Source organism: Enoplosus armatus, chromosome 3, assembly GCF_043641665.1.
Source record: "Enoplosus armatus isolate fEnoArm2 chromosome 3, fEnoArm2.hap1, whole genome shotgun sequence".
Taxonomy (NCBI): Eukaryota; Metazoa; Chordata; class Actinopteri; order Centrarchiformes; family Enoplosidae; genus Enoplosus; species Enoplosus armatus.
Window position 1 is genome coordinate 26,471,685 of NC_092182.1, and position 24,932 is coordinate 26,496,616.

At 39.4% G+C, this 24,932-nt stretch overlaps 2 protein-coding genes across 2 annotated transcripts; both read left to right on the top strand.

The window, feature by feature from the left end:
• The first annotated feature begins 1,997 nt into the window (after window positions 1-1,997).
• Window positions 1,998-12,692, top strand: LOC139283354 (butyrophilin-like protein 1). The gene is made up of 5 exons (XM_070903352.1): window positions 1,998-2,097; window positions 3,087-3,410; window positions 6,217-6,495; window positions 9,782-10,060; window positions 12,637-12,692. The coding sequence occupies exons 1-5, from the start codon at window positions 1,998-2,000 to the stop codon at window positions 12,690-12,692; spliced, it is 1,038 nt and encodes a 345-aa protein (XP_070759453.1).
• A 3,249-nt stretch (window positions 12,693-15,941) lies between these two features.
• LOC139283357 (butyrophilin-like protein 1) lies at window positions 15,942-24,307 on the top strand. The gene is made up of 6 exons (XM_070903354.1): window positions 15,942-16,119; window positions 16,958-17,281; window positions 20,906-21,184; window positions 23,355-23,408; window positions 23,970-24,056; window positions 24,252-24,307. The coding sequence occupies exons 1-6, from the start codon at window positions 16,020-16,022 to the stop codon at window positions 24,305-24,307; spliced, it is 900 nt and encodes a 299-aa protein (XP_070759455.1). The 5' UTR covers window positions 15,942-16,019.
• Window positions 24,308-24,932: the final 625 nt, after the last annotated feature.

A 24,932-nucleotide genomic window follows, 5' to 3' on the forward strand; every position in this document is an offset into this window, starting at 1 on the left:
ACTCTTGCACTGTCGTCAACGTAGATTCACTTCATTCCAGGCAGCACAAAGTCAAGTGATGATAAAAGGGCCCACTGGACTGTTGCTGAGGACATTATACTGTAGTAGCTGGATGAATCAGACGGAGCTGCATAGAAACACAAAGAAACTGTGAAGAAAATATATAAACAATCAGACAGCAAAGCAGGATAATAGAACAAGTCATGAAAATACATCATAAAAGTGACACAGCAGAATTAAAATGGACCAGGACATCAGGTGACCTGAAAGGACCAGGAGACCCCTGACTGAGGATTTCAGGCTGCTGCGGCTCAGAAGAGGTTAAAACCTCTGTGATGTGTTCAGGAGCTTCACTGTGAAATGTGAAACTGTAAAACTCTCAGGCAGCTAGTGAAGAGTGGAAGCTACTGTTTGTGTTCTCCTGTAATGAGTTAAAGTCCAACAGCAGCATGTTTGATGAGCCGGAGACAGACGAGTGACTTCTGTCTGAGGCCTGAAGAATGAGGACTGTGATGGTCCAGACCACGTGACATCAAATCCTTTCAAACTCAGCATACTAGCGGGTCGTCCGTCAGGGTCGGAGGTCGGATCCCCGGCTCCTCCTGTCCACATGTCCCAGTGTCCTTGAGCAAGACACTGAACCCCAAATTGCCCCCGATGGTCAGACCAGCACCTTGCATGGTAGCTCGCTGCCATCGGTGTGTGAGTGTGTGTGACTGGATGAACGAGGAGCAGAAGCTCTGTATACATGCTGTTAATGTACCAAATGTGATCAAACTGCTTGTAGTTCTTAAAGGTCCAGACTGAGCGAGACGTGGGCATTAAAGAAACATTTAGACGTCACTGAGCTAAAGCTGTTGATCTGTAAAAGAATGTGAATATTGTTCAGCTGAAGTGAAATATAATGTGACTTAACTTTTTATTTTCACATTTGTGTTATTGTATTGCTTGTTTTTATTTGTTAAGGTGCTGAGCCAGAGTCTGTCAGGTACAGTTACACACTGAACTGTACACGCAGTGTCCAGTTTATTAGGTACACCGAGCTAAAACGACTGCAGTGTGATGCAACAGTCCTGCAGTAAATCCTCCTTCATGAAGGTTGTAATGTTCAGTTTCAGAGAGGAGTTGATTCAGCTATGTGAGGCTGCAGTTTGTCTGTATCGTCTTATACTGACAGGTGTTTCTATTATTTTGTCCACCCCAGTTACATCAGTGAGGGCAGGTGAAACAACAGAAACACCTGTCTTTATAATGCAGGCAGGATTTACTGCAGGACTGTTGCATCAGAGTGCGTTAGCTGCAGCTCGGTGTACCTAATAAACTGGACGCTGAGTGTTTGCTGCTGTTGACTGTGATATTTGAACTGTGCGCTCTCTGAACGTTCATGTCTGTTTATGTTGTTAACTGATGATGCACTTGTAGGGCATCATGTCATTTCAGGCAGCGCTTCATCATTTCCATCCAAACGTTTGAATAAAACATGAAACACCTCAAACTGTGTGTTGGGACTGTTTTTAAAGTGGTGATTCTGTGTTGGCCGGATTCTAACATGATCCATGTTTTCTAACAGCTGTTTTTAATAAAGACTTTTTGACTGAAACAACACAGCAGATATATTTCAAACAACACACAGAGAGATAGTTTACCACTAACAGCTTCATGAAGGGCAGTTACAGCTGTATATTAATCATAACATGAGGAGACCTTTTACACTGAATCACAGGAGGAGTGTGAATAAAAAGTACAGTATACCCACTGTTGTCTGTTATTATAGAAGAAATATCCACACACTAAACCGGCTGCAGGATTTCAGCCAGATGAACTTTTCACGAGTCATATAAATGGACGCGACGCTTTTATTGTGAAGGGTCGTGCCGGAAGTGTCGCTGTAGTTGCTGCTGGCGGAAGCTGAGAAACCGAAAGTGTTTCGGATGTGCAGGTGACGCAGCCAGAAGTCGGTAAATGTCCGTTAGTGACGTTCCGGTGAAGTTAAAGTGATGTTTGATGTTCCGGTGACTTCAACAACGATGAAGCTTCTTCCTCTCGCGTGTCTCTGTCTCTTGACTCGGTCCGGAACAACGTTTGCTGATGGAAACGGTAAGAAAACTAATGGCGGACTGATAATTAGACTGAATGGCTGAAACATCTGGAAACAGAATAGTACGAAGTCTCTGAGTGGCGGGTAGATGACAGCAGCAGCTGCAGCTGTTAGCATCAGCATGTAGCTGCATTTTAACAGAAAGATCATTGACACAGTTTGATATTATAATCAGCAGCACAGGTCAATATTAAAACAGTGATGTCATTAATTGCAGCCTCCTCCTGGTTAATTAGAGTGGTCTAACAGACATGCGCAGTGTTTAGATGTGGACGATGTTCGGGGCGTCGTCTCCGTCCTGCAGAGAAATGCGCTGCTGTTTCCGAGCAAAGCTTCTTGGTGTCAAACCAGATTATTGGTTGAAACACGTCTCTGATGTTTCTGATGAAGTATAAAGTCTGGGTGTTACACTATATACTACTTTATAGTACTGCCATCGCATACTTGTACTACTGGCACAGTACATACAAATACTGGTCACACCTGTTTACATCTCAGTATATAAAAGAGGTTCATCACATATATACATGTATATATTTATTTATACTTATATTTATATATATGGATACCCGTCTACAACCTGTTCACATACATTTCATTATTACTGAATTACATTATCTGTCTATCACAGTATTTTATTTTATATTAATGATGTTATATTTTAGCTGCTGCACTATTTGATGTCTTAGATCGTAATTAGATTTTACTCACATGACTTCTTGGTACGTGTTTGTGTGTGTTGTTGGAAGGAGCCTGAGGTCTAACGACTGCTTCCCTGTGATCGTTTTGCTTATGACAATAAAGAAGTTGAACTTTTAACACTTTATACCTTTTATTCACTTCCTTCACGTCTTCTCTACATATATTATATGAGTCTGGACAGACATGGATGTTAACTGCAGCTTGACTGGTTGGTGGAGGCCGACAACAATAATTCTAGCTTTGTTCTGTTTCTGTGTATTTCTGATTTTATGTTTTTGTCTTTCAGGGCCAAGTGTCATCAATGTGGCCGTGGAAGAAGGAAGTGATGTCATGTTACCGTGTTCCTTCAGCACCAAGAAGAACATTGAGAAAATGGTGTTTGACTGGAAGAAAGACGGTCTGGAGGTGTTCCTGTATGAAGCAGGCAAGCATTACAATAAGGGCCGAGCAGGTCAAGATGAACTCTTCAAAGGTCGGGTTTTTCATTTTGAAGAAGAGTTGAAGAACGGCAACGCCTCCATAAAAGTCCAAAAAACAAAGATGGCTGACAGTGGGAACTACACCTGTACTTTCCCAAACGAACAAATATCCCACATAAAGCTTGTTGTAGGTGAGTGACAGTTTGACTGATGAGACTTTTAACATGCTCATATTTATTCATTTTAATTTCTTTGTCATACCATCTCTAGACTGCTTAACTCATTAATGTCAAACATTCATTAGGGCACATAAAAATAAATAATTTTATTCAGAGTTATGTAATGATTTGAACTTTATTTTTTACAGTGTATTGCTCATCTACTGATATTCATATTGAAAGTAATATAGTAAAGTATTTGTTTGTGCAGTGGAGAGAGCCCACAGATACCTGAAGCTTTGTCAGTTGGATTAACAGTGTTGGTGAGGCCGCCCACGCACCTGAGTGATGAAGCTCAGAAAAATGATATCGAGCAAACAGGGGGAAAAGTCTCAGGTTTTGTTCAGAATATCACGTCTGGCATGTTGGTAATATCACATAATCACTCTAATAATTATGTTCTGCTTTGCCTTTTAGATCCTGACCCAGAGCGCTTTACCTTAACCTCTTGTGGCTCTTTTTAATTATGTCCCTTTCTGTCTCTGAACACCAGCCCACTTTAAACTGTATAATACAGAGACCATGAGGAAGTGACATGTGTCCATTACATCACTGTAAAGAAAACACTCTGAGCTTTCATCAGCTGTGTTGATCTTACTTCAGGCTCTAAAAGAGTTTAATATGTAAATAATTAAACAGGAAAAGACAGAAGCTTTCTTGTTTTCCTTCTTTCACTTCATATTTCAAATACAGTGAATCAATCATAATATGGGCTGTCAGGCTGAAACTCACAGGATCTCTCCCTCAACTTGTCTATAATGTCTGTACCACATTTTAGGTTGACAGGCTGAAGTGGCTCTGAGATATTTTAGAAAGTGCAGTACAGATCATCTCCAGCAGATGTCCACAGAGCTCTCTAAAACTTCTCCAAAGTTACCAAATGACGATAATAAATCTCTTTATGATACTGAAGAAATGTCCCTGAGTGTTAAATGTGACTGTAAAAATATGTTCTTAGTATTTAGATGAAGTTTTACATGTTTATTATCACTGAATCACGCCTCCCTAAACATATAAATAAAGTTTCTCTGTTCTGTGGGTGTCCCACTACCACAGAAAGTCGCACAACGTTAACTTCCGTATATGGTTAGGCAGGTAACCTAAGTGGCTACAAACTCAGAGTGTTTTCACGGTGCTGACTTACCATTGGATGAAAGTAGCTGTCAATGAGTCAAGTGTTGCGCTCGCGTAAAGATGCTCTCCTCTGATTGGCTGTTGGAGTTAAAAGCCCGTTAGTTTCGTCACTTTAAATCGTAGAAAGATGCGGATTGGTTTGTTTTGTTGCTGGGCGTTTACTGATTTCAGAGATACCGAACAACATTGGTCAAATCTTTTGTCAATACTTTAAATTGACCGAAATGTCGTTGTTTTAAAAGTTTGTCGAGCGGCGCTAAAAGATAAACGAGGGACACAATCGACTTTTATTCACGTTATTTTTATTTCCGTTTGAATTTAAACGAGTTGGATTTAATCGGTGGAGTTTTTTCTTTAAAACGAGTCCCTGTTTGTCTATAAATGTTTGTTTTTCGACCTATAAATACATTTTAACTGCGGCTAAACATGATAGCTAGTAAGTTACTAAGTGTTTACTGCCGTAAAGTAAGACGCTACTGTTGTAATGTCGTAAATCCTTCATTAAGATTCTTCAATCCGTTGAAAAAACGAACATCTGAGGTTTCAAACAAGCTCCAATATGTCTGTATTTACTTCTACAGTCAGCATGAACGTACGCAGTATATTTATTGAGTCATTTTTGTACATATATCTCGGGTCGCGTGCAACCTCCGTGCCTTAAAAAATTAAAGAACAGATTAGAGGAAAACATCCCAGGTGAGTCCTGATTTTGATGACGTCACTCATCTTTACATCGTCATGTATGTGATGTAACTCATCACTGATAAGTGGACACATTATACACCAACACATATTTGGTTTGTAAAAATTTGATATTGATGATGATATTAAAAGTTTATAAATTAAATGGTTTATAAGAAATTCTTTGTTACAGTTTTATAACAGCGAGAAATTGTGTTTAATGTGCAGTGGTCACTCTCTGTGATCCCCAATACTTAATTTAAGCTACCTGTGCCAAATCCAATATATCACACAGTGTATCTTATGGATGATGATATGATTAATATGATATGTTAACATCAATAAAGGCATTGTTCTTAGAACATTTAGTTTTCCAGCCCAATGGTAAATCACATTACAAACCAAATACACTCAAATAAATACAAGTGATATGGTACACATATCTAAAACTAACAGTCTAATTTCAGAGTCTTGTTGTAATGCTGGATTTAAATATAGTTCTGCTTCTTATAAAGCAGTCTTCCAATAAATCCTCCCTTCATGAAGGTGCTCAGTTTTCAGTTCAGAGGATGTAGTTTGTGGTGCTGTTGAACTGCTTTGTGTTATACAAACAGGTGTTTCTGTGGACAAAATAATAGAAACACCTGTTAGTAAAACGCAATATAACACAATAGCAACACAATCTACAGCCTCCAAAATGATCATACAGTCGAATCAACACCTCTTTTAAACAGTTTCAACAAAAAAGTCACCAAACGTTTGGTGGAAGTTAAAAGTGTTAAATATCATGTCCTATCTAACAATGCAGGGAGGTGCAACTGAGGCTTCTATTGTACTTTTCTCTTAAACACTTTAATCTTCATTTACAAGCAGAGAAGGGCTGAACAAAATACATACATAATCCTGTAATTGTCCTTTATAACTGATATGTCACTTATTGTCTGTTTACACTTCATCTTCACAGGTGCAGCTCCAAAGCCATTCGTCACAATACTTAATCAAACAGAGGACGGGGTGCTGCTGCAGTGTGAGGTTCAAGGTGCTTCTCCAAAGCCTACAGTAGAGTGGCAGGACAGTGCTGGAAACATCCTTCCTGCTAAAGAACCTCAGGTCTCAGAAAGAGGAGGCAGCTACGACATCATCCTTCAAACTACTGTGACCAAGACCGACCGCTATCGCTGTGTTGCTACTCAGGAGGAGATCAACCATCAGATTCATGCTGAGACCTATGTGCCCGTCAATGGTGAGATTCTTCCAAGTGGTGCCTTGATATTTAAATAAGAGTTTATGTGTTCATCGTTTTAGGAACATGTTTATGTGTGTTCAGACTGAACGCAATGGAAATTGGGATGAAGACGTCTGACAAGTTGAAAATGTTTCAAAGACTCCACTTGATGAATCTCCAGAGATGAGAGGAAGAATGAGACGCTGTGGAGGGAAATAACAGAAAGAAGTGGAGTTCATGGTGAATTTTGAGATCATAAACACACACACGCACAGTCGGTTTGTACATTCCCAGCCAGCTATAGCTAACATTTAGCTAAGCTAAGATGATAGCTAAAATGCTATCTTAGCTAATATTGTCAGTATTTCGGGTGTTTGTACTGAATAAACACTCTTGTCACCAGCACTTCTTCACTGCCGTGCAGAGACTGAAGGTCAGTCTTAACGCTGAGCTCCTTTTCAAGTTGAGATGAAAGCATACATAAAACAAGGCCTGTAGTTCAGGCCCACAGGCTGCCTGTTCTGTTGCCTGTTTTCATTCCCTTTGTGGCATCTTGTTGATATCAGATTCCTGTAGCCAGATGCAGCAGCTGTTTCTAAATTCAGACTTGGCTCGACGAGTTCTAACTGAACTTGTTACATCGTGGAGATTTAAACACCACTGAATTAAAATGGGTCACACCACACAAAGTAGTTTTTAAGTGGAGCTTTGTTGTTAAATATTTACACCCACTAATGACGAAACCAGCTTGCTACAGAATATACAACGTAGTTGAAGAGGTAATAGACACTAATGTAAACTGTGTTTGTGTTGAGTTATAGCATGTGAGCTCCACTCACTGTCACACTATGAAGAGTGACAACAATGAAAATGACCAATATTATAATGTAGAAGTTGCTCTGGCTGAATTTGCCCTGAATGTTAAAGAAATTGGTGTGATTCATGTTAAGAATCATTAAATGACATAACACAACGCAACATGAGCAATAAATGCATTAGACTAAGTGACCCAATAATGTCCGTTAGGTAACATAATTTTAAATTGCATAAACATATAAATCTGAAACACACTTCTCTGCATATATGCATAATCTGTAGAAATCAAACAAAGACAACAACTATGTATACTGTACTTTTACAAATATGTAGGGGAGGCAAAGTCGGTGTGTCGGTCTAGTCTGAAATATCTCAACAACTATTGGATTGAAGGCCATGAAATGTGTTTCGGACCTTCATGTTCCCCTCAGGATGAATTATAAAAAATCTGGTGATTCCCTGAGTTTTCCTTTAGCGCCCTCATCAGGTCAAATGTTTAGTTTGTCGATACTTTGGAATATTCTCTTCAGCTCTTGCATTACACTGAAGGTCCCAGATGACCAACATGTTTGCAGTCATGTGACTTCATTCACTGCTTCTGCAATAGCTGGTTGTCGGTTGATTACAAGCAGAACTAACTTAAAGTCCAGCATTAGATTTAGACTTGAAGTGAAAATGGAGATGAAACAGCAGTGAAACTGTTCACGCTCTGATTTCTAAATCTGGGCAGGAATCATCCTCCTCTGTCTGAGCCTGAAACCAGGAGTTCACAGATGTTCACCACTTCACACATTTACTCACATTTGGCTTGTGGTTTGTATTAAATGTGACAGTGTGCAGCTCACTAAAGCATGTGGGCTGATTGAACCAATCACAGGTGGCGTATGACTGAAGCGTAAGGCCGTAGCACAGAGGACACAAGATGGCGGCATAGTGCGATACACAGCTGTGATTTACAGTCAGATGTGTGATTCTGCCTGCAGCTTCCTGACAGCAGAAGTACTGAGTGTAAACAGGTTGAACTTAACTTTCTTCTCCAGTTAATGAAGCAACAAGCTAACAAGCAGTAACTCTGCTCTCGACGTCTCTCAGCTCAGTAAACACACTTCAAGGTTTATCATTGAACGCACAACGGAAACGTTTGAACGTCCCTCAACTTTTAGCATCATTTGTTCTGCTACAAAATCTTAAACATGGTTTGAAATATGCTTCTATTAGAACTCTTAACAGTGTTTTCTGTTGCACTAAAGTAATACGAAGGTGTTTGTTTTCTGAAGTTAATAAATAACCTTAAATGTAAAATAAGAAATGCAAAGATACACACACACCCTGTATCAGTGAAAATAATAACAAAACTATATCATCATGTATCTCATGCAGGTTGTAGCTACAAGTTTCTAATATTACTTATCATTTTATATTTGTAGTAATTCTGAACGAGAGGTCTTCTGATTGGACACGTCGCTGGGCAGTAGTCAGTGTGGAAGAAGTACTCTGATTCTTTACTCGAGTCCATTGGAGTAAAAGTATCAACAAAACGTATTTACAACATACTTAAAGAAGTAAATGTATTATTAAAAAGTATTTTATTCTATAAGTTGCTGATATGTTTTGTATGTGAGATCAAATGAACTAGTAACTATATCTGTCTGATAAATGTAGTGGAGTCAAAAGTACAATATTTCCCTCTTAAATTTAGTGAAGCAGAAGTATAAAGTAGCATGAAGTGGAAATCCCTCCAAATAGTTTTTAATCTGAGTCTCAAACCTGAATATGAGATCTGAGCAGCACGAAGATGTTGAGCAGAAAATTCTCACTGATACAATTTATGACACAAGAGGTTTGTTTTCTTTTGAAAACCCTGAGTTTCATATTTCATAACAGGTTTTATGTTATTTTAGTGACACTCAAAGTGTTTTGCATGTTTATTTTGGAATAGTTCGTTCCTCATTTGTGGCTAATTTGGTTCATATAAAATATTCAATCAAAATGTAATTTATTGGACTTTAGTGTGATGGATGAACTCAAATTCTAAAACCTGAACAAACGTGTAGTTTAAAGAATAAATATATGATGATGCTGTCCTTCCTCTTTGTGATGATCAGTTTTCCATTCTGGCAGCATGAGACTGTTGATCAAATACACTCAGTGGTCACTTTATTAGGTACACCTGTACAGTCTGTTGCAATTCAATACAACAGCTCTGCTATAAATTCTGCCTTCATGAAGTTCATAATGTTCAGTTGTTGTTGACTTTGTGTGTAAATGAAACTACATGTTTGTTACTGAGCTCATAGTTGAAGGTGGTGTTGTACTGGACTACATTATACTGAGAGGTGCAACTGAGGCTTCTATTGTACTTCTCTCTTAAACACTTTAATCTTCATTTACAAGCAGAGAAGGGCTGAACAAAATACATATATAATCCTGTAATTATCCTTTATAACTGATGTGTCACTTGTTGTCTGTTTACACTTCATCTTCACAGGTGCAGCTCCAAAGCCATCCGTCACAATACTTGATCAAACAGAGGTTGGGGTGCTGCTGCAGTGTGAGGTTCAAGGTGCTTCTCCAAAGCCTACAGTAGAGTGGCAGGACAGTGCTGGAAACATCCTTCCTGCTAAAGAACCTCAGGTCTCAGAAAGAGGAGGCAGCTACGACATCATCCTCCAAACTACTGTGACCAAGACCGACCGCTATCGCTGTGTTGCTACTCAGGAGGAGATCAACCATCAGATTCATGCTGAGACCTATGTGCCCGTCAATGGTGAGATTCTTCCAAGTGGTGCCTTGATATTTAAATAAGAGTTTATGTGTTAATAGTTTTAGAAACATGTTTATGTGTGTTCAGACTGAACGCAAAGGAAATTAGGATGAAGACGTCTGATGAGTTGAAAATGTTTCAAAGACTCCACTTGATGAATCTACAGAGATGAGAGGAAGAATGAGACGCTGTGGAGGGAAATAACAGAAAGAAGTGGAGTTTGTAGTAAATCTTGAGATCAGTCTGATCAGTCTCTGACACCAAACCCAGGAACAGATTTAAAAACGGCTGCTGCAACCTGAAGCTGAGGATCGGCATGAAAACACCTCACGAGGTGATTTAGAGACGGAAGTCGTCAGAATCAGTGACATGTTTGTTCCACCAGAGAAAAGAAAAGAAGTTGTGAAATTGAAGAATTGTTGTGTCACATGTGCCACCAAAATACAGCGAGGCTGTCTGAAGGTTTTATTAGCTGTGATTAGATGAATAGATTAGATAGAGAGATAGAGGACTTCATTGATCCCGATGGGAAACTGCAGAGTTACAGCAGCCAAGTCACACATGAGTCTCATAACAGACAACATGAGGACACTCAGAGGTGGAGGTCAGGTTTGATTCTTTTATTTCTTCACTAGAAACTGAAGTGAAACTAACAACTAGGACCAGACTTTGACTGTGAACATATACAGTGATGGTTCCTGGTGATAATATGATACCACGGAGGCACAGAAAGGCTTTGGACCTGCAGTCTTTACTGCACAGTGTCGACTTGTGATTAGTGCAAAAAGAAAAGATATCTGATCATCATCAGCTCTTATTCAGGTTGTAGCTTCAAGGTTCAAACACGAGTTATCATTTTATAATTGTAGTAATTCTGAGTATTAAAGCAGCAGAAGCTGATGAGAGATCTTCTGAATTGATTTGATGCTGAAGGATGAATTCAGATTCAGAAATCATGACCAGACCTGTTGTTTCACAGCAAAATAAATGATCATGCTCTGAAACATTCTCCCAACAGAAAATCTAGATTCCACTGTGACCTTTTCTGAGCGTTTGTCAGCTGAAAAGGAAGAATTGTATAGAGCTGTATTATTTACAGATGTATGTGGAGAGATCTGAAAGTGTATCTCAGTCTGTACGTGTGTCCTCAGATCTGTGTCTGTGGACGAGAATCTCCAAATATTCTTTACGGCCTTTTATTAATGAGTTGAAAGTGTATTTAGCTTGAAGAGTTGGAGCTTCAGGAGTCTCACGCTGCATAAATCCAGACTGTGTGTCGCTCCGCTGCCATTGTGCCCCGATAACTGTAGAGCCCCCCCACCACCAAGAAGCACATCATGAGTTTAATGTTCACATCGCTGGGCAGAAGTCAGCGAGGACGAAGTCCTCTGATTCTCTACTTCAGTAAAAGTAGCAACACCACTGTGTAAAAATACTCTGTTACAAGTAAAAGTCCTGCATTCAAAGTCCACTTCAAATGTACCTAAAGTAGCAAAAGTATTATATAAAAGTATTATTTTATAACTTGATCATATATATTGTATGTAAAATCAAAGTAACTAAAAAGACAAATATTTCCATTGAAATGTAGTAAAGTTGAAGTATAAAGTAGCATAAATTGGAAGTACTCAAGTAAAGTACAAGTACCTCAAATTGTACTTTTACTGCTCAGTGAAACATAAACCTAGCTACGCCTCATGTTTCGCCGGATGGTTAATATTTTCTTTGAACAAAGCTCATCAACACTCGCTGTAACAACGACCATGGTGAAATACAGACGTGCTGACGAGACGTAGTCCAGAGTCCATCGTAGCCTCGGCTCAGGGTGTAGAGAACCTCGGCTGCACGCAGATCGCCTCACACGTTTGCAGATCTCAGGTGCAGCGGGAGTTTAGCAGCAGTCACGTGTAAACAGCCTGAAGTGGAGGCGGCAGGACAGCGATTCAAACATTGTTCCTGCTGATGAGCGGCACGTCTCAGAAAGAGGACGACGCTGCAACATCAGCCTCCTCGCTACCGAGACCAAAACCAGAAGCAGCCTCTGAGCTGTGCAGCCAAGCAGGAGGAGGCTGGCCTCAAGATCAATGCTGACATCAGTGTTCCTGCTGAGAGTCATCCCAGTGGTGTTTTTATCTGCCCATAGTTTGAGACTTTAGGTTTCAGGAGCACGCACACCTTTAGTTGTTCTCTTTGTGTCGGCTGTGATGTCCAATCTGCTGTATATGATATGCAGCTACATTCTGACTGTTACATCAACTCTTTCTCATCTGTTGCAGAGTTCCCCACTGGATTGGTTGTTGCTGCAGTTCTCTGCAGTCTTTTGGTTGGTGGTGGTATTGGTGGCGTTGTTGTCAAGCATTGCATCAAACAAAATTCTCAGAAAGGTGAGTTGAGATAATTTCTTGTCTCAACATATTCATGATGAGCAGACAACACAACATGTTCTTCATATGTTTCTCATGTTCAGAGTCTTGACAGTTGTTTTATCTTCTCAGGGATTAAGCATCATGTTGGTATTTACAAACAGGATCAAGTCAGGTGGGATTTTCTTGAATATAACTTTGTTTTCCTTCCTGCAGGTTCAGGTTCACCACCAGAGTCAGACCCCCTAAAGGACCCCAATCATTCTACCTGATCCAGAAACTTAACTAGCTTTACAAGTGCTGTGAAGTTGGTGTGTGTGTGTGTGTGTGTGTGTGTGTGTGAGACCCAGTTTGAGGTCTAGACCATACTGTATGACAGTGAGGACATGTTGGCTGGTCCTCACTTAGTTGAGGCAGTTTGAGGGTTAAGACCTGGTTTTAAGGTTCAAGTTAGAATCAGTTTTAGGTTAAGGTTAGGATTAGGGTTGTGGTGAGGCAGATAGTTGTGATGGTGGCTGATGAAAAGTGAGTTGTTGAGGTGGCGAATGTGCATGTATCTCATTGTGCGTCCATATGGAAGCATTAGCACGTCCCATCAACAGGACCACAGTCTTTCTCTGACCTGAACCAAGTGTTTTTATCAACTGTCCTCGTAATGAGCTCAACATGAGCAACAGTCAGATAACAGCATGCCACAATATATAGTCATTATCTCTCAATATCTGGTCAAACAAAATACTGACAAATAGTTTCCAAGTGTGGGACACAAAAGTCTGTCGAAGAAAAAAGGCTTCAGCGCGCTTCGACCGACATGCTTGTTGGATGTTTGAACGACATCTGGAATGATTTAATGGCACCGAGTGGAGAATGAGAGCCGCCAGCTGTTTATCTCCATGTGTCCAACTCATAATAATATAATATAATATAATATAATATTCCTGTAACAGCAGCGGATGGAAACGCAGATTACTTTGCTGATTTTCTGGACGTTCTGTTGAACTTTGCGCCTCATTTGGATGGAAACTTGACTTCCAGCAGACTTTTCACTCGGCCTGCATCTGGCCTCATCTGTACATTAACAGACTGTAGACGCCCTGGACAGATGTTGTTGGAATAAAGAACATTTTTATTCATTATTCCAACAATAATGTGTTGTTTTGCAGAACGGTCCAACACACATGTAACTGCTGAGTGTGGTGATGAGGTCGGTTCTGTCAGGAGTTGTTAAGGTGGTTTGTTGTTAGCAGACAGAGTTAACCAGGTGACAACAGAAGAGAGCAAGTGGCCTTTAATGCTGACTGATGATTAATGAATCATTCCATTAAGTGAGAATTAAATCAATACTCTGATACTTGGTGTGACTGAGTTCCACTCTTGTGCAGCTTTAAGAGATCAAAATATCAACCAAACACACTTTTACTTGTTTTTAATGTCGTTGAGGACAAAGACGACTTCTTGCACTCTTCTTCTTTTATTTTTATATTCTGATGATCTTCTGCGTCTCATGTTTACTCTTGCACTGTCGTCAACGTAGATTCACTTCATTCCAGGCAGCACAAAGTCAAGTGATGATAAAAGGGCCCACTGGACTGTTGCTGAGGACATTATACTGTAGTAGCTGGATGAATCAGACGGAGCTGCATAGAAACACAAAGAAACTGTGAAGAAAATATATAAACAATCAGACAGCAAAGCAGGATAATAGAACAAGTCATGAAAATACTTCATAAAAGTGACACAGCAGAATTAAAATGGACCAAGTTAAAAAGGACCCGATTAAACTAAAGTTCAGATAGAAGCGAGTTTTATAGAAGTTGAAAGCTAAGAGGCTCCGACCGAAAAAGTCCAGTCACACATCAGGTGACCTGAAAGGACCAGGAGACCCCTGACGGAGGATTTCAGGCTGCTGCGGCTCAGAAGAGGTTAAAACCTCTGTGATGTGTTCAGGAGCTTCACTGTGAAATGTGAAACTGTAAAACTCTCAGGCAGCTAGTGAAGAGTGGAAGCTCCTGTTTGTGTTCTCCTGTAATGAGTTAAAGTCCAACAGCAGCATGTTTGATGAGCCGGAGACAGACGAGTGACTTCTGTCTGAGGCCTGAAGAATGAGGACTGTGATGGTCCAGACCACGTGACATCAAATCCTTTCAAACTCGGCATACTAGCGGGTCGTCCGTCAGGGTCGGAGGTCGGATCCCCGGCTCCTCCTGTCCACATGTCCCAGTGTCGTTGAGCAAGACGCTGGACCCCAAATTGCCCCCGATGGTCAGACCAGCACCTTGCGTGGTAGCTCGCTGCCATCGGTGTGTGAGTGTGTGTGACTGGATGAACGAGGAGCAGAAGCTCTGTATACATGCTGTTAATGTACCAAATGTGATCAAACTGCTTGTAGTTCTTAAAGGTCCAGACTGAGCGAGACGTGGGCATTAAAGAAACATTTAGACGTCACTGAACTGAAGCTGTTGGTCTGTAAAAGAATGTGAATATTGTTCAGCTGAAGTGAAATATAATGTGACTTAACTTTTTATTTTCATATTTGTGTTATTGTATTGCTTGTTTTTATTTGTTAAGGTGCTGAGCCAGAGTCTGTCAGGTACAGTTACACACTGAACTGTACACGCAGTGTCCAGTTTATTAGGTACACCGAGCTAAAACGACTGCAGTGTGATGCAACAGTCCTGCAGTAAATCCTCCTTCATGAAGGTTGTAATGTTCAGTTTCAGAGAGGAGTTGATTCAGCTATGTGAGGCTGCAGTTTGTCTGTATCGTCTTATACTGACAGGTGTTGCTATTATTTTGTCCACCCCAGTTACATCAGTGAGGGCAGGTGAAACAACAGAAACACCTGTCTTTATAATGCAGGCAGGATTTACTGCAGGACTGTTGCATCAGAGTGCGTTAGCTGCAGCTCGGTGTACCTAATAAACTGGACGCTGAGTGTTTGCTGCTGTTGACTGTGATATTTGAACTGTGCGCTCTCTGAACGTTCATGTCTGTTTATGTTGTTAACCGATGATGCACTTGTAGGGCATCATGTCATTTCAGGCAGCGCTTCATCATTTCCATCCAAACGTTTGAATAAAACATGAAACACCTCAAACTGTGTGTTGGGACTGTTTTTAAAGTGGTGATTCTGTGTTGGCCGGATTCTAACATGATCCATGTTTTGTAACAGCTGTTTTTAATAAAGACTTTTTGACTGAAACAACACAGCAGATATATTTCAAACAACACACAGAGAGATAGTTTACCACTAACAGCTTCATGAAGGGCAGTTACAGCTGTATATTAATCATAACATGAGGAGACCTTTTACACTGAATCACAGGAGGAGTGTAAATAGAAAGTACAGTATACCCACTGTTGTCTGTTATTATAGAAGAAATATCCACACACTAAACAGGCTGCAGTTTTTCAGCCAGATGAACTTTTCACGAGTCATATAAATGGACGCGACGCTTTTATTGTGAAGGGTCGTGCCGGAAGTGTCGCTGTAGTTGCTGCTGGCGGAAGCTGAGAAACCGAAAGTGTTTCGGATGTGCAGGTGACGCAGCCAGAAGTCGGTAAATGTCCGTTAGTGACGTTCCAGTGAAGTTAAAGTGATGTTTGATGTTCCGGTGACTTCAACAACGATGAAGCTTCTTCCTCTCGCGTGTCTCTGTCTCCTGACTCGGTCCGGAACAACGTTTGCTGATGGAAACGGTAAGAAAACTAATGGCGGACTGATAATTAGACTGAATGGCTGAAACATCTGGAAACAGAATAGTACGAAGTCTCTGAGTGGCGGGTAGATGACAGCAGCAGCTGCAGCTGTTAGCATCAGCATGTAGCTGCATTTTAACATGAAGATCATTGACACAGTTTGATATTATAATCAGCAGCACAGATCAATATTAAAACAGTGATGTCATTAATTGCAGCCTCCTCCTGGTTAATTAGAGTCGTCTAACAGACATGCGCAGTGTTTAGATGTGGACGATGTTCGGGGCGTCGTCTCCGTCCTGCAGAGAAATGCGCTGCTGTTTCCGAGCAAAGCTTCTTGGTGTCAAACCAGATTATTGGTTGAAACACGTCTCTGATGTTTCTGATGAAGTATAAAGTCTGGGTGTTACACTATATACTACTTTATAGTACTGCCATCGCATACTTGTACTACTGGCACAGTACATACAAATACTGGTCACACCTGTTTACATCTCAGTATATAAAAGAGGTTTATCACATATATACATGTATATATTTATTTATATTTATGTTTATATACATGGAAACCCGTTTACAACCTGTTCACCTGTACATTTCATTATTACTGAATTACATTATCTGTCTATCACAGTATTTTATTTTATATTAATGATGTTATATTATATTCTAGCTTGTGTGTTCTGTGTTTGACATGTTTTCATGAGCTGAAGTGTGTTGAGCTCTCAGTCGCCACAGAAATCTGACTGCTGACCAAACTGCTTGTGAACTGGTGCTTCAGAGTGACTCAGGTGACACATGTAAATGTGTTATCTGATTTTATGTTTTTGTCTTTCAGGGCCAAGTGTCATCAATGTGGCCGTGGAAGAAGGAAGTGATGTCATGTTACCGTGTTCCTTCAGCACCAAGAAGAACATTGAGAAAATGGTGTTTGACTGGAAGAAAGACGGTCTGGAGGTGTTCCTGTATGAAGCAGGCAAGCATTACAATAAGGGCCGAGCAGGTCAAGATGAACTCTTCAAAGGTCGGGTTTTTCATTTTGAAGAAGAGTTGAAGAACGGCAACGCCTCCATAAAAGTCCAAAAAACAAAGATGGCTGACAGTGGGAACTACACCTGTACTTTCCCAAACGAACAAATATCCCACATAAAGCTTGTTGTAGGTGAGTGACAGTTTGACTGATGGGACTTTTAACATGCTCATATTTATTCATTTTAATTTCTTTGTCATACCATCTCTAGACTGCTTAACTCATTAATGTCAAACATTAACTAAGGCACATAATAATAAATAATTTTATTCAGAGTTATGTAATGATTTGTACTTTATTTTTTACAGTGTATTGCTCATCTACTGATATTCATATTGAAAGTAATATTATAGTAAAGTATTTGTTTGTGCAGTGGAGAGAGCCCACAGATATCTGAAGCTTTGTCAGTTGGATTAACAGTGTTGGTGAGGCCGCCCACGCACCTGAGTGATGAAGCTCAGAAAAATGATATTCAGCAAACATGGAAAAGTCTCAGGTTTTGTTCAGAATATTACGTCTGGCATGTTGTTAATATCACATAATCACTCTAATAATTATGTTCTGCTTTGCCTTTTAGATCCTGACCCAGAGCGCTTTATCTTAACCTCTTGTGGCTCTTTTTAATTATGTCCCTTTCTGTCTCTGAACACCAGCCCACTTTAAACTGTATAATACAGAGACCATGAGGAAGTGACATGTGTCCATTACATCACTGTAAAGAAAACACTCTGAGCTTTCATCAGCTGTGTTGATCTTACTTCAGGCTCTAAAAGAGTTTAATATGTAAATAATTAAACAGGAAAAGACAGAAGCTTTCTTGTTTTCCTTCTTTCACTTCATATTTCAAATACAGTGAATCAATCATAATATGGGCTGTCAGGCTGAAACTCACAGGATCTCTCCCTCAACTTGTCTATAATGTCTGTACCACATTTTAGGTTGACAGGCTGAAGTGGCTCTGAGATATTTTAGAAAGTGCAGTACAGATCATCTCCAGCAGATGTCCACAGAGCTCTCTAAAACTTCTCCAAAGTTACCAAATGACGATAATAAATCTCTTTATGATACTGAAGAAATGTCCCTGAGTGTTAAATGTGACTGTAAAAAGATGTTCTTAATATTTAAATAAAGTTTTATATGTTTATTATCATTGAATCACGCCTCCCTAAACATATAAATAAAGTTTCTCTGTTCTGTGGATGTCCCAATACCACAGAAAGTCGCACTACGTTAACTTCCGTATATGGTTACGCAGGTAATTTAAGTGGCTATAAACTCAGAGTGTTTTCACGGTGCTGACTTACCATTGGATGAAAGTAGCTGTCAATAAGATATGTGTGGATCTCGCGTAAAGATGCTCTCCTCTGATTGGCTGTTGGAGTTAAACGTTCGTTAGTTTCGTCACTTTAGATCGTAAAAAGATGCGGATTGGTTTGTTTTGTTGCTGGGCGTTTACTGATTTCAGAGATACTGAACATCATTGGTCAAATCTTTTGTCAATACTTTAAATTGACCGAAATGTCGTTATTTTAAATGTTTGTCGAGCGGCGCTAAAAAATGAACGAGGGACAAAATCGACTTTTATTCACGTTCTTTTTTCTTCCGTTTGAATTTAAACGAATTGGATTTAATCGGTGGACTTTTTTCTGTAAAACGAGCCCCTGTTTGTCTATAAATGTTTGTTTTTCAACCTATAAATACATTTTAACTGCGGCTAAACAGGATAGCTAGTACGTTACGCAGTGTTTACTGCCGTAAAGTAAGACGCTACTGTTGTAATGTCGTAAATCCTTCATTATGATTCTTCAATCCGTTGAAAAAACGAACATCTAAGGTTTCAAACAAGCTCCAATATGTCTGTATTTACTTCTACAGTCAACATGAACGTACGCAGTATATTTATTTAGTCATTTTTGTACATATATCTCGGGTCGCGTGCAACCTCCGTGCCTTAAAAAATTAAAGAACAGATTAGAGGAAAACATCCCAGGTGAGTCCTGATTTTGATGACGTCACTCATCTTTACATCATCGTGTGTGATGTAACTCATCACTGATAAGTGGACACATTATACACCAACACATATCTGGTTTGTAAAAATTTGATATTGATGATGATATTAAACGTTTATAAATTAAATGGTTTATAAGAATTTCTTAGTTACAGTTTTATAACAGCGAGAAATTGTGTTTAATGTGCAGTGGTCACTCTCTGTGATACCCAATACTTAATTTAAGCTACCTGTGCCAAATCCAATATATCAGTCAGTGCATCTTATGGATGATGATATGATTAATGTGATATGTTAACATCAATAAAGACATTGTTCTTAGAACATTTAGCTTTCCAGCCCCATGGGAAATCACATTACAAACTAAATACACTCAAATCAATACAATTAATATGGTACACATATCTAAAACTAACAGTCTAATTTCAGAGTCTTGTTGTAATGCTGGATTTAAATATAGTTCTGCTTTTAATAAAGCAGTCTTCCAATAAATCCTCCCTTCATGAAGGTGCTCAGTTTTCAGTTCAGAGGATGTAGTTTGTGGTGCTGTTGAACTGCTTTGTGTTATACAAACAGGTGTTTTTGTGGACAAAATAATAGAAACACCTGTTAGTAAAACGCAATGTAACACAATAGCAACACAATACAGTCGAGTCAACACCTCTTTTAAACAGTTTCAACAAAAACCTTCATGAAGGATTTATTGCAGGAAAGCTTCATTACAAGCAGAACTAACTTCAAATCAAATATTATGTTGTGACTTACAGTTAAGATGTAAATAAAAACAATGTTGAGACTGTCCACATTCTGATTTCTAAATCTGGGCAGGAATCATCCTCCTCTGTCTGATCCTTAAACCAGGAGTTCACAGATGTTCAACACTTGACACATTTACTCACATTTGGCTTGTGGTTTGTAATAAATGCCAAACTGTGCAGCTCACTAACGCATGTAGGCTAATTCACCAGATGATAGGTGCTGTATGATGTTACAATCACAAGACTGTAACACAGAGGACACAAAATGGGATTATAGTGTGAACGTACACCAATTAACACTCTGGTGTGTATATTTCTACTTCTGGCAGCTTGTTTACAGCAGAATGTGTGAATATTTTACTCCAGCAAATAAAGCAACAACCTCACTGTGCAGCACTTTTCAAAAGTTTGGACATACCTCAACTTTTTGCACAACTTGCTCGGCTGTAAAATTGTCTTGTTTTTTTTAAAATTGTTGTTTTGAAATCGGTTGTCTGAGATCTCAAGTGTTTTCTGTTAAAGTAATACAGAAACTGTTCTCTTTATACAATTAAATCAAATTAAAAATAAGATACTGCATGTACTCCCTATGCCCCTTTTGAAGATAGGAAAAATGAATTATGATTTTATAATCAAATAATCAAATAATTTTATTTTATAAAATGAAATAACAAATGTAGTGTAAAAACTCAAGTGTTGTCCAAACGTCTTCACTGTGTCTGTGCTTCTGTCATCATATGAGTCACAAATAGTGTTTGCACTTGTAAATAGTCACCAAACCTTTGGTGGAAGTTAAAAGTGTTAAATATCACGTCCTATCTAACAATGCAGGGAGGTGCAACTGAGGCTTCTATTGTACTTTTCTCTTAAACACTTTAATCTTCATTTACAAGCAGAGAAGGGCTTAACAAAATACATACATAATCCTGTAATTATCCTTTGTAACTGATGTCTCACTTGTTGTCTGTTTACACTTCATCTTCACAGGTGCAGCTCCAAAACCATACATCACAACACTTGATCAAACAGAGGACGGGGTGCTGCTGCAGTGTGTTGTTCAAGGTGCTTCTCCAAAGCCTACAGTAGAGTGGCAGGACAGTGCTGGAAACATCCTTCCTGCTAAAGAACCTCAGGTCTCAGAAAGAGGAGGCAGCTACGACATCATCCTCCAAACTACTGTGACCAAGACCGACCGCTATCGCTGTGTTGCTACTCAGGAGGAGATCAACCATCAGATTCATGCTGAGACCTATGTGCCCGTCAATGGTGAGATTCTTACAAGTGGTGCCTTGATATTTAAATAAGAGTTTATGTGTTAATCGTTTTAGAAACATGTTTATGTGTGTTCAGACTGAACGCAATGGAAATTGGGATGAAGACGTCTGACAAGTTGAAAATGTTTCAAAGACTCCATTTGATGAATCTCCAGAGATGAGAGGAAGAATGAGACGCTGTGGAGGGAAATAACAGAAAGAAGTGGAGTTCATGGTGAATTTTGAGATCATAAACACACACACGCACAGTCGGTGTGTACATTCCCAGCCAGCTATAGCTAACATTTAGCTAAGCTAAAATGATAGCTAAAATGCTATCTTAGCTAATATTGTCAGTATTTCGGGTGTTTGTACTGAATAAACACTCTTGTCACCAGCACTTCTTCACTGCCTTGCAGAGACTGAAGGTCAGTCTTAACGCTGAGCTCCTTTTCAAGTATTTCATTTACTCACATTTGGCTTGTGGTTTGTATTAAATGTGACAGTGTGCAGCTCACTAAAGCATGTGGGCTGATTGAACCAATCACAGGTGGCGTATGACTGAAGCGTAAGGCCGTAGCACAGAGGACACAAGATGGCGGCATAGTGCGATACACAGCTGCGATTTACAGTCAGATGTGTGATTCTGCCTGCAGCTTCCTGACAGCAGAAGTACTGAGTGTAAACAGGTCGAACTTGATTTCTTCTCCAGTTAATGAAGCAACAAGCTAACAAGCAGTAACTCTGCTCTCGACGTCTCTCAGCTCAGTAAACACACTTCAAGGTTTATCATTGAACGCACAACGGAAACGTTTGAACGTCCCTCAACTTTGAGCATCATTTGTTCTGCTACAAAATCTTAAACATGATTTGAAATATGCTTCTATTAGAACTCTTAACAGTGTTTTCTGTTGCACTAAAGTAATACGAAGGTGTTTGTTTTCTGAAGTTAATAAATAACCTTAAATGTAAAATAAGAAATGCAAAGATACACACACACCCTGTATCAGTGAAAATAACAACAAAACTATATCATCATGTATCTCATGCAGGTTGTAGCTACAAGTTTCTAACATTACTTATCATTTTATATTTGTAGTAATTCTGAATGAGAGGTCTTCTGATTGGACACGTCGCTGGGCAGTAGTCAGTGTGGAAGAAGTACTCTGATTCTTTACTCGAGTCCATTGGAGTAAAAATATCAACAAAACGTATTTAAAACATACTTAAAGAAGTAAATGTATTATTAAAAAGTATTTTATTCTATAAGTTGCTGATATATTTTGTACGTGAGATCAAATGAACTAGTAACTATATCTGTCTGATAAATGTAGTGGAGTCAAAAGTACAATATTTCCCTCTTAAATTTAGTGAAGCAGAAGTATAAAGTAGCATGAAGTGGAAATCCCTCCAAATAGTTTTTAATCTGAGTCTCAAACCTGAATATGAGATCTGAGCAGCACGAAGATGTTGAGCAGAAAATTCTCACTGATACAATTGATGACACAAGAGGTTTGTTTTCTTTTGAAAACCCTGAGTTTCATATTTCATAACAGGTTTTATGTTATTTTAGTGACACTCAAAGTGTTTTGCATGTTTATTTTGGAATAGTTCGTTCCTCATTTGTGGCTCATTTGGTTCATATAAAATATTCAATCAAAATGTAATTTATATGTTGCTCAAATACATTTTTATGGATTTTAGAGTGATGAATGAATTCAAATTCTAAAACCTGAACAAACGTGTAGTTTAAAGAATAAATAGATGATGATGATGTGATGATCAGTTTTCCATTCTGGCAGCATGAGACTGTTGATCAAACACACTCAGTGGTCACTTTATTAGGTACACCTGTACAGTCTGTTGCAATTCAATACAACAGCTCTGCTATAAATTCTGCCTTCATGAAGTTCATAATGTTCAGTTGTTGTTGACTTTGTGTGTAAATGAAACTACATGTTTGTTACTGAGCTCATAGTTGAAGGTGGTGTTGTACTGGACTACATTATACTGAGAGGTGCAACTGAGGCTTATATTGTACTTTCCTGTTTCTTTTGCTTTTCTTCAGTTTTTAACACACTCTAATATTCATTTACAAGCAGAGAACAGATATTACATTTCTACTGCTGCAATTGTTTATATAATATTTACAATATATTCTATTGTTTCTTTCATGTTCACAGGTGCATCTTCAAAACCATACATCACAACACTTGAGACCTATGTGCACGTCAATGGTGAGGTTCTTCCGAGTCATATTTTGTTTTTTCAAATATTTTAAATGGTTTATGTGTCATTTGTTTAAAATAAAGTAATGTGTGTTCAGACTGAACGCAAAGGAAATTGGGATGAAGACATTGACGAGTTGAAAATGTTTCAAAGGCTCCACTTGATGAATTTACAGAGATGAGAGGAAGAATGAGGAATATGAAGAATAGATTCCACTGTGACCTTTTCTGAGCGATTCAAACATTGTTCCTGCTGATGAGCGGCACGTCTCAGAAAGAGGACGATGCTACAACATCAGCCTCCTCGCTACCGAGACCAAAACCAGAAGCAGCCTCTGAGCTGTGCAGCCAAGCAGGAGGAGGCTGGCCTCAAGATCAATGCTGACATCAGTGTTCCTGCTGAGAGTCATCCCAGTGGTGTTTTTATCTGCCCATAGTTTGAGACTTTAGGTTTCAGGAGCACGCACACCTTTAGTTGTTCTCTTTGTGTCGGCTGTGATGTCCAATCTGCTGTATATGATATGCAGCTACATTCTGACTGTTACATCAACTCTTTGTCATCTCTTTCAGAATCTGTTGTTGTTACTCTTCTTGTTGTTGGAGTTCTCCTAGCTGTGCTTGTCGTCAAAGGCTGCATCAACCTCAGATGTAAGAAAGGTAAGTTGAGATAATTTCTTGTCTCAACATATTCATGATGAGCAGACAACACAACACGTTCTTCATATGTTTCTCATGTTCAGAGTCTTGACAGTTGTTTCATCTTCTCAGGCATTAAGCATCATGTTGGTATTTACAAACAGGATCAAGTCAGGTGGGATTTTCTTGAATATAACTTTGTTTTCCTTCCTGCAGGTTCAGGTTCACCATCAGAGTCAGACCCCCTAAAGGACCCCAATCATTCTACCTGATCCAGAAACTTAACTAGCTTTACATGTGCTGTGAAGTTGGTGTGTGTGTGTGTGTGTGTGTGTGTGTGTGTGTGTGTGTGTGTGTGTGTGTGTGTGACACCCAGTTTGAGGTCTAGACCATACTGTATGACAGTGAGGACATGTTGGCTGGTCCTCACTTAGTTGAGGCAGTTTGAGGGTTAAGACCTGGTTTTAAGGTTAAAGTTAGAATCAGTTTTAGGTTAAGGTTAGGATTAGGGTTGTGGTGAGGCAGATAGTTGTGATGGTGGCTGATGAAAACCACCGACATGCTTGTTGGATGTTTGAACAACATCTGGAATGATTTAATGGCACCGAGTGGAGAATGAGAGCCGCCAGCTGTTTATCTCCATGTGTCCAACTCATAATAATATAATATAATATAATATTCCTGTAACAGCAGCGGATGGAAATGCAGATTACTTTGCTGATTTTCTGGACGTTCTGTTGAACTTTGCTCCTCATTTGGATGGAAACTTGACTTCCAGCAGACTTTTCACTCGGCCTGCGAGTGCGGCCGCTCTGAACAACAGAACAACACTTTGGCCTTCAGACGTGGTCGAACAACACGTCGTACCGAGGAGTTTGTTCAGAGCCAACTCCGCCT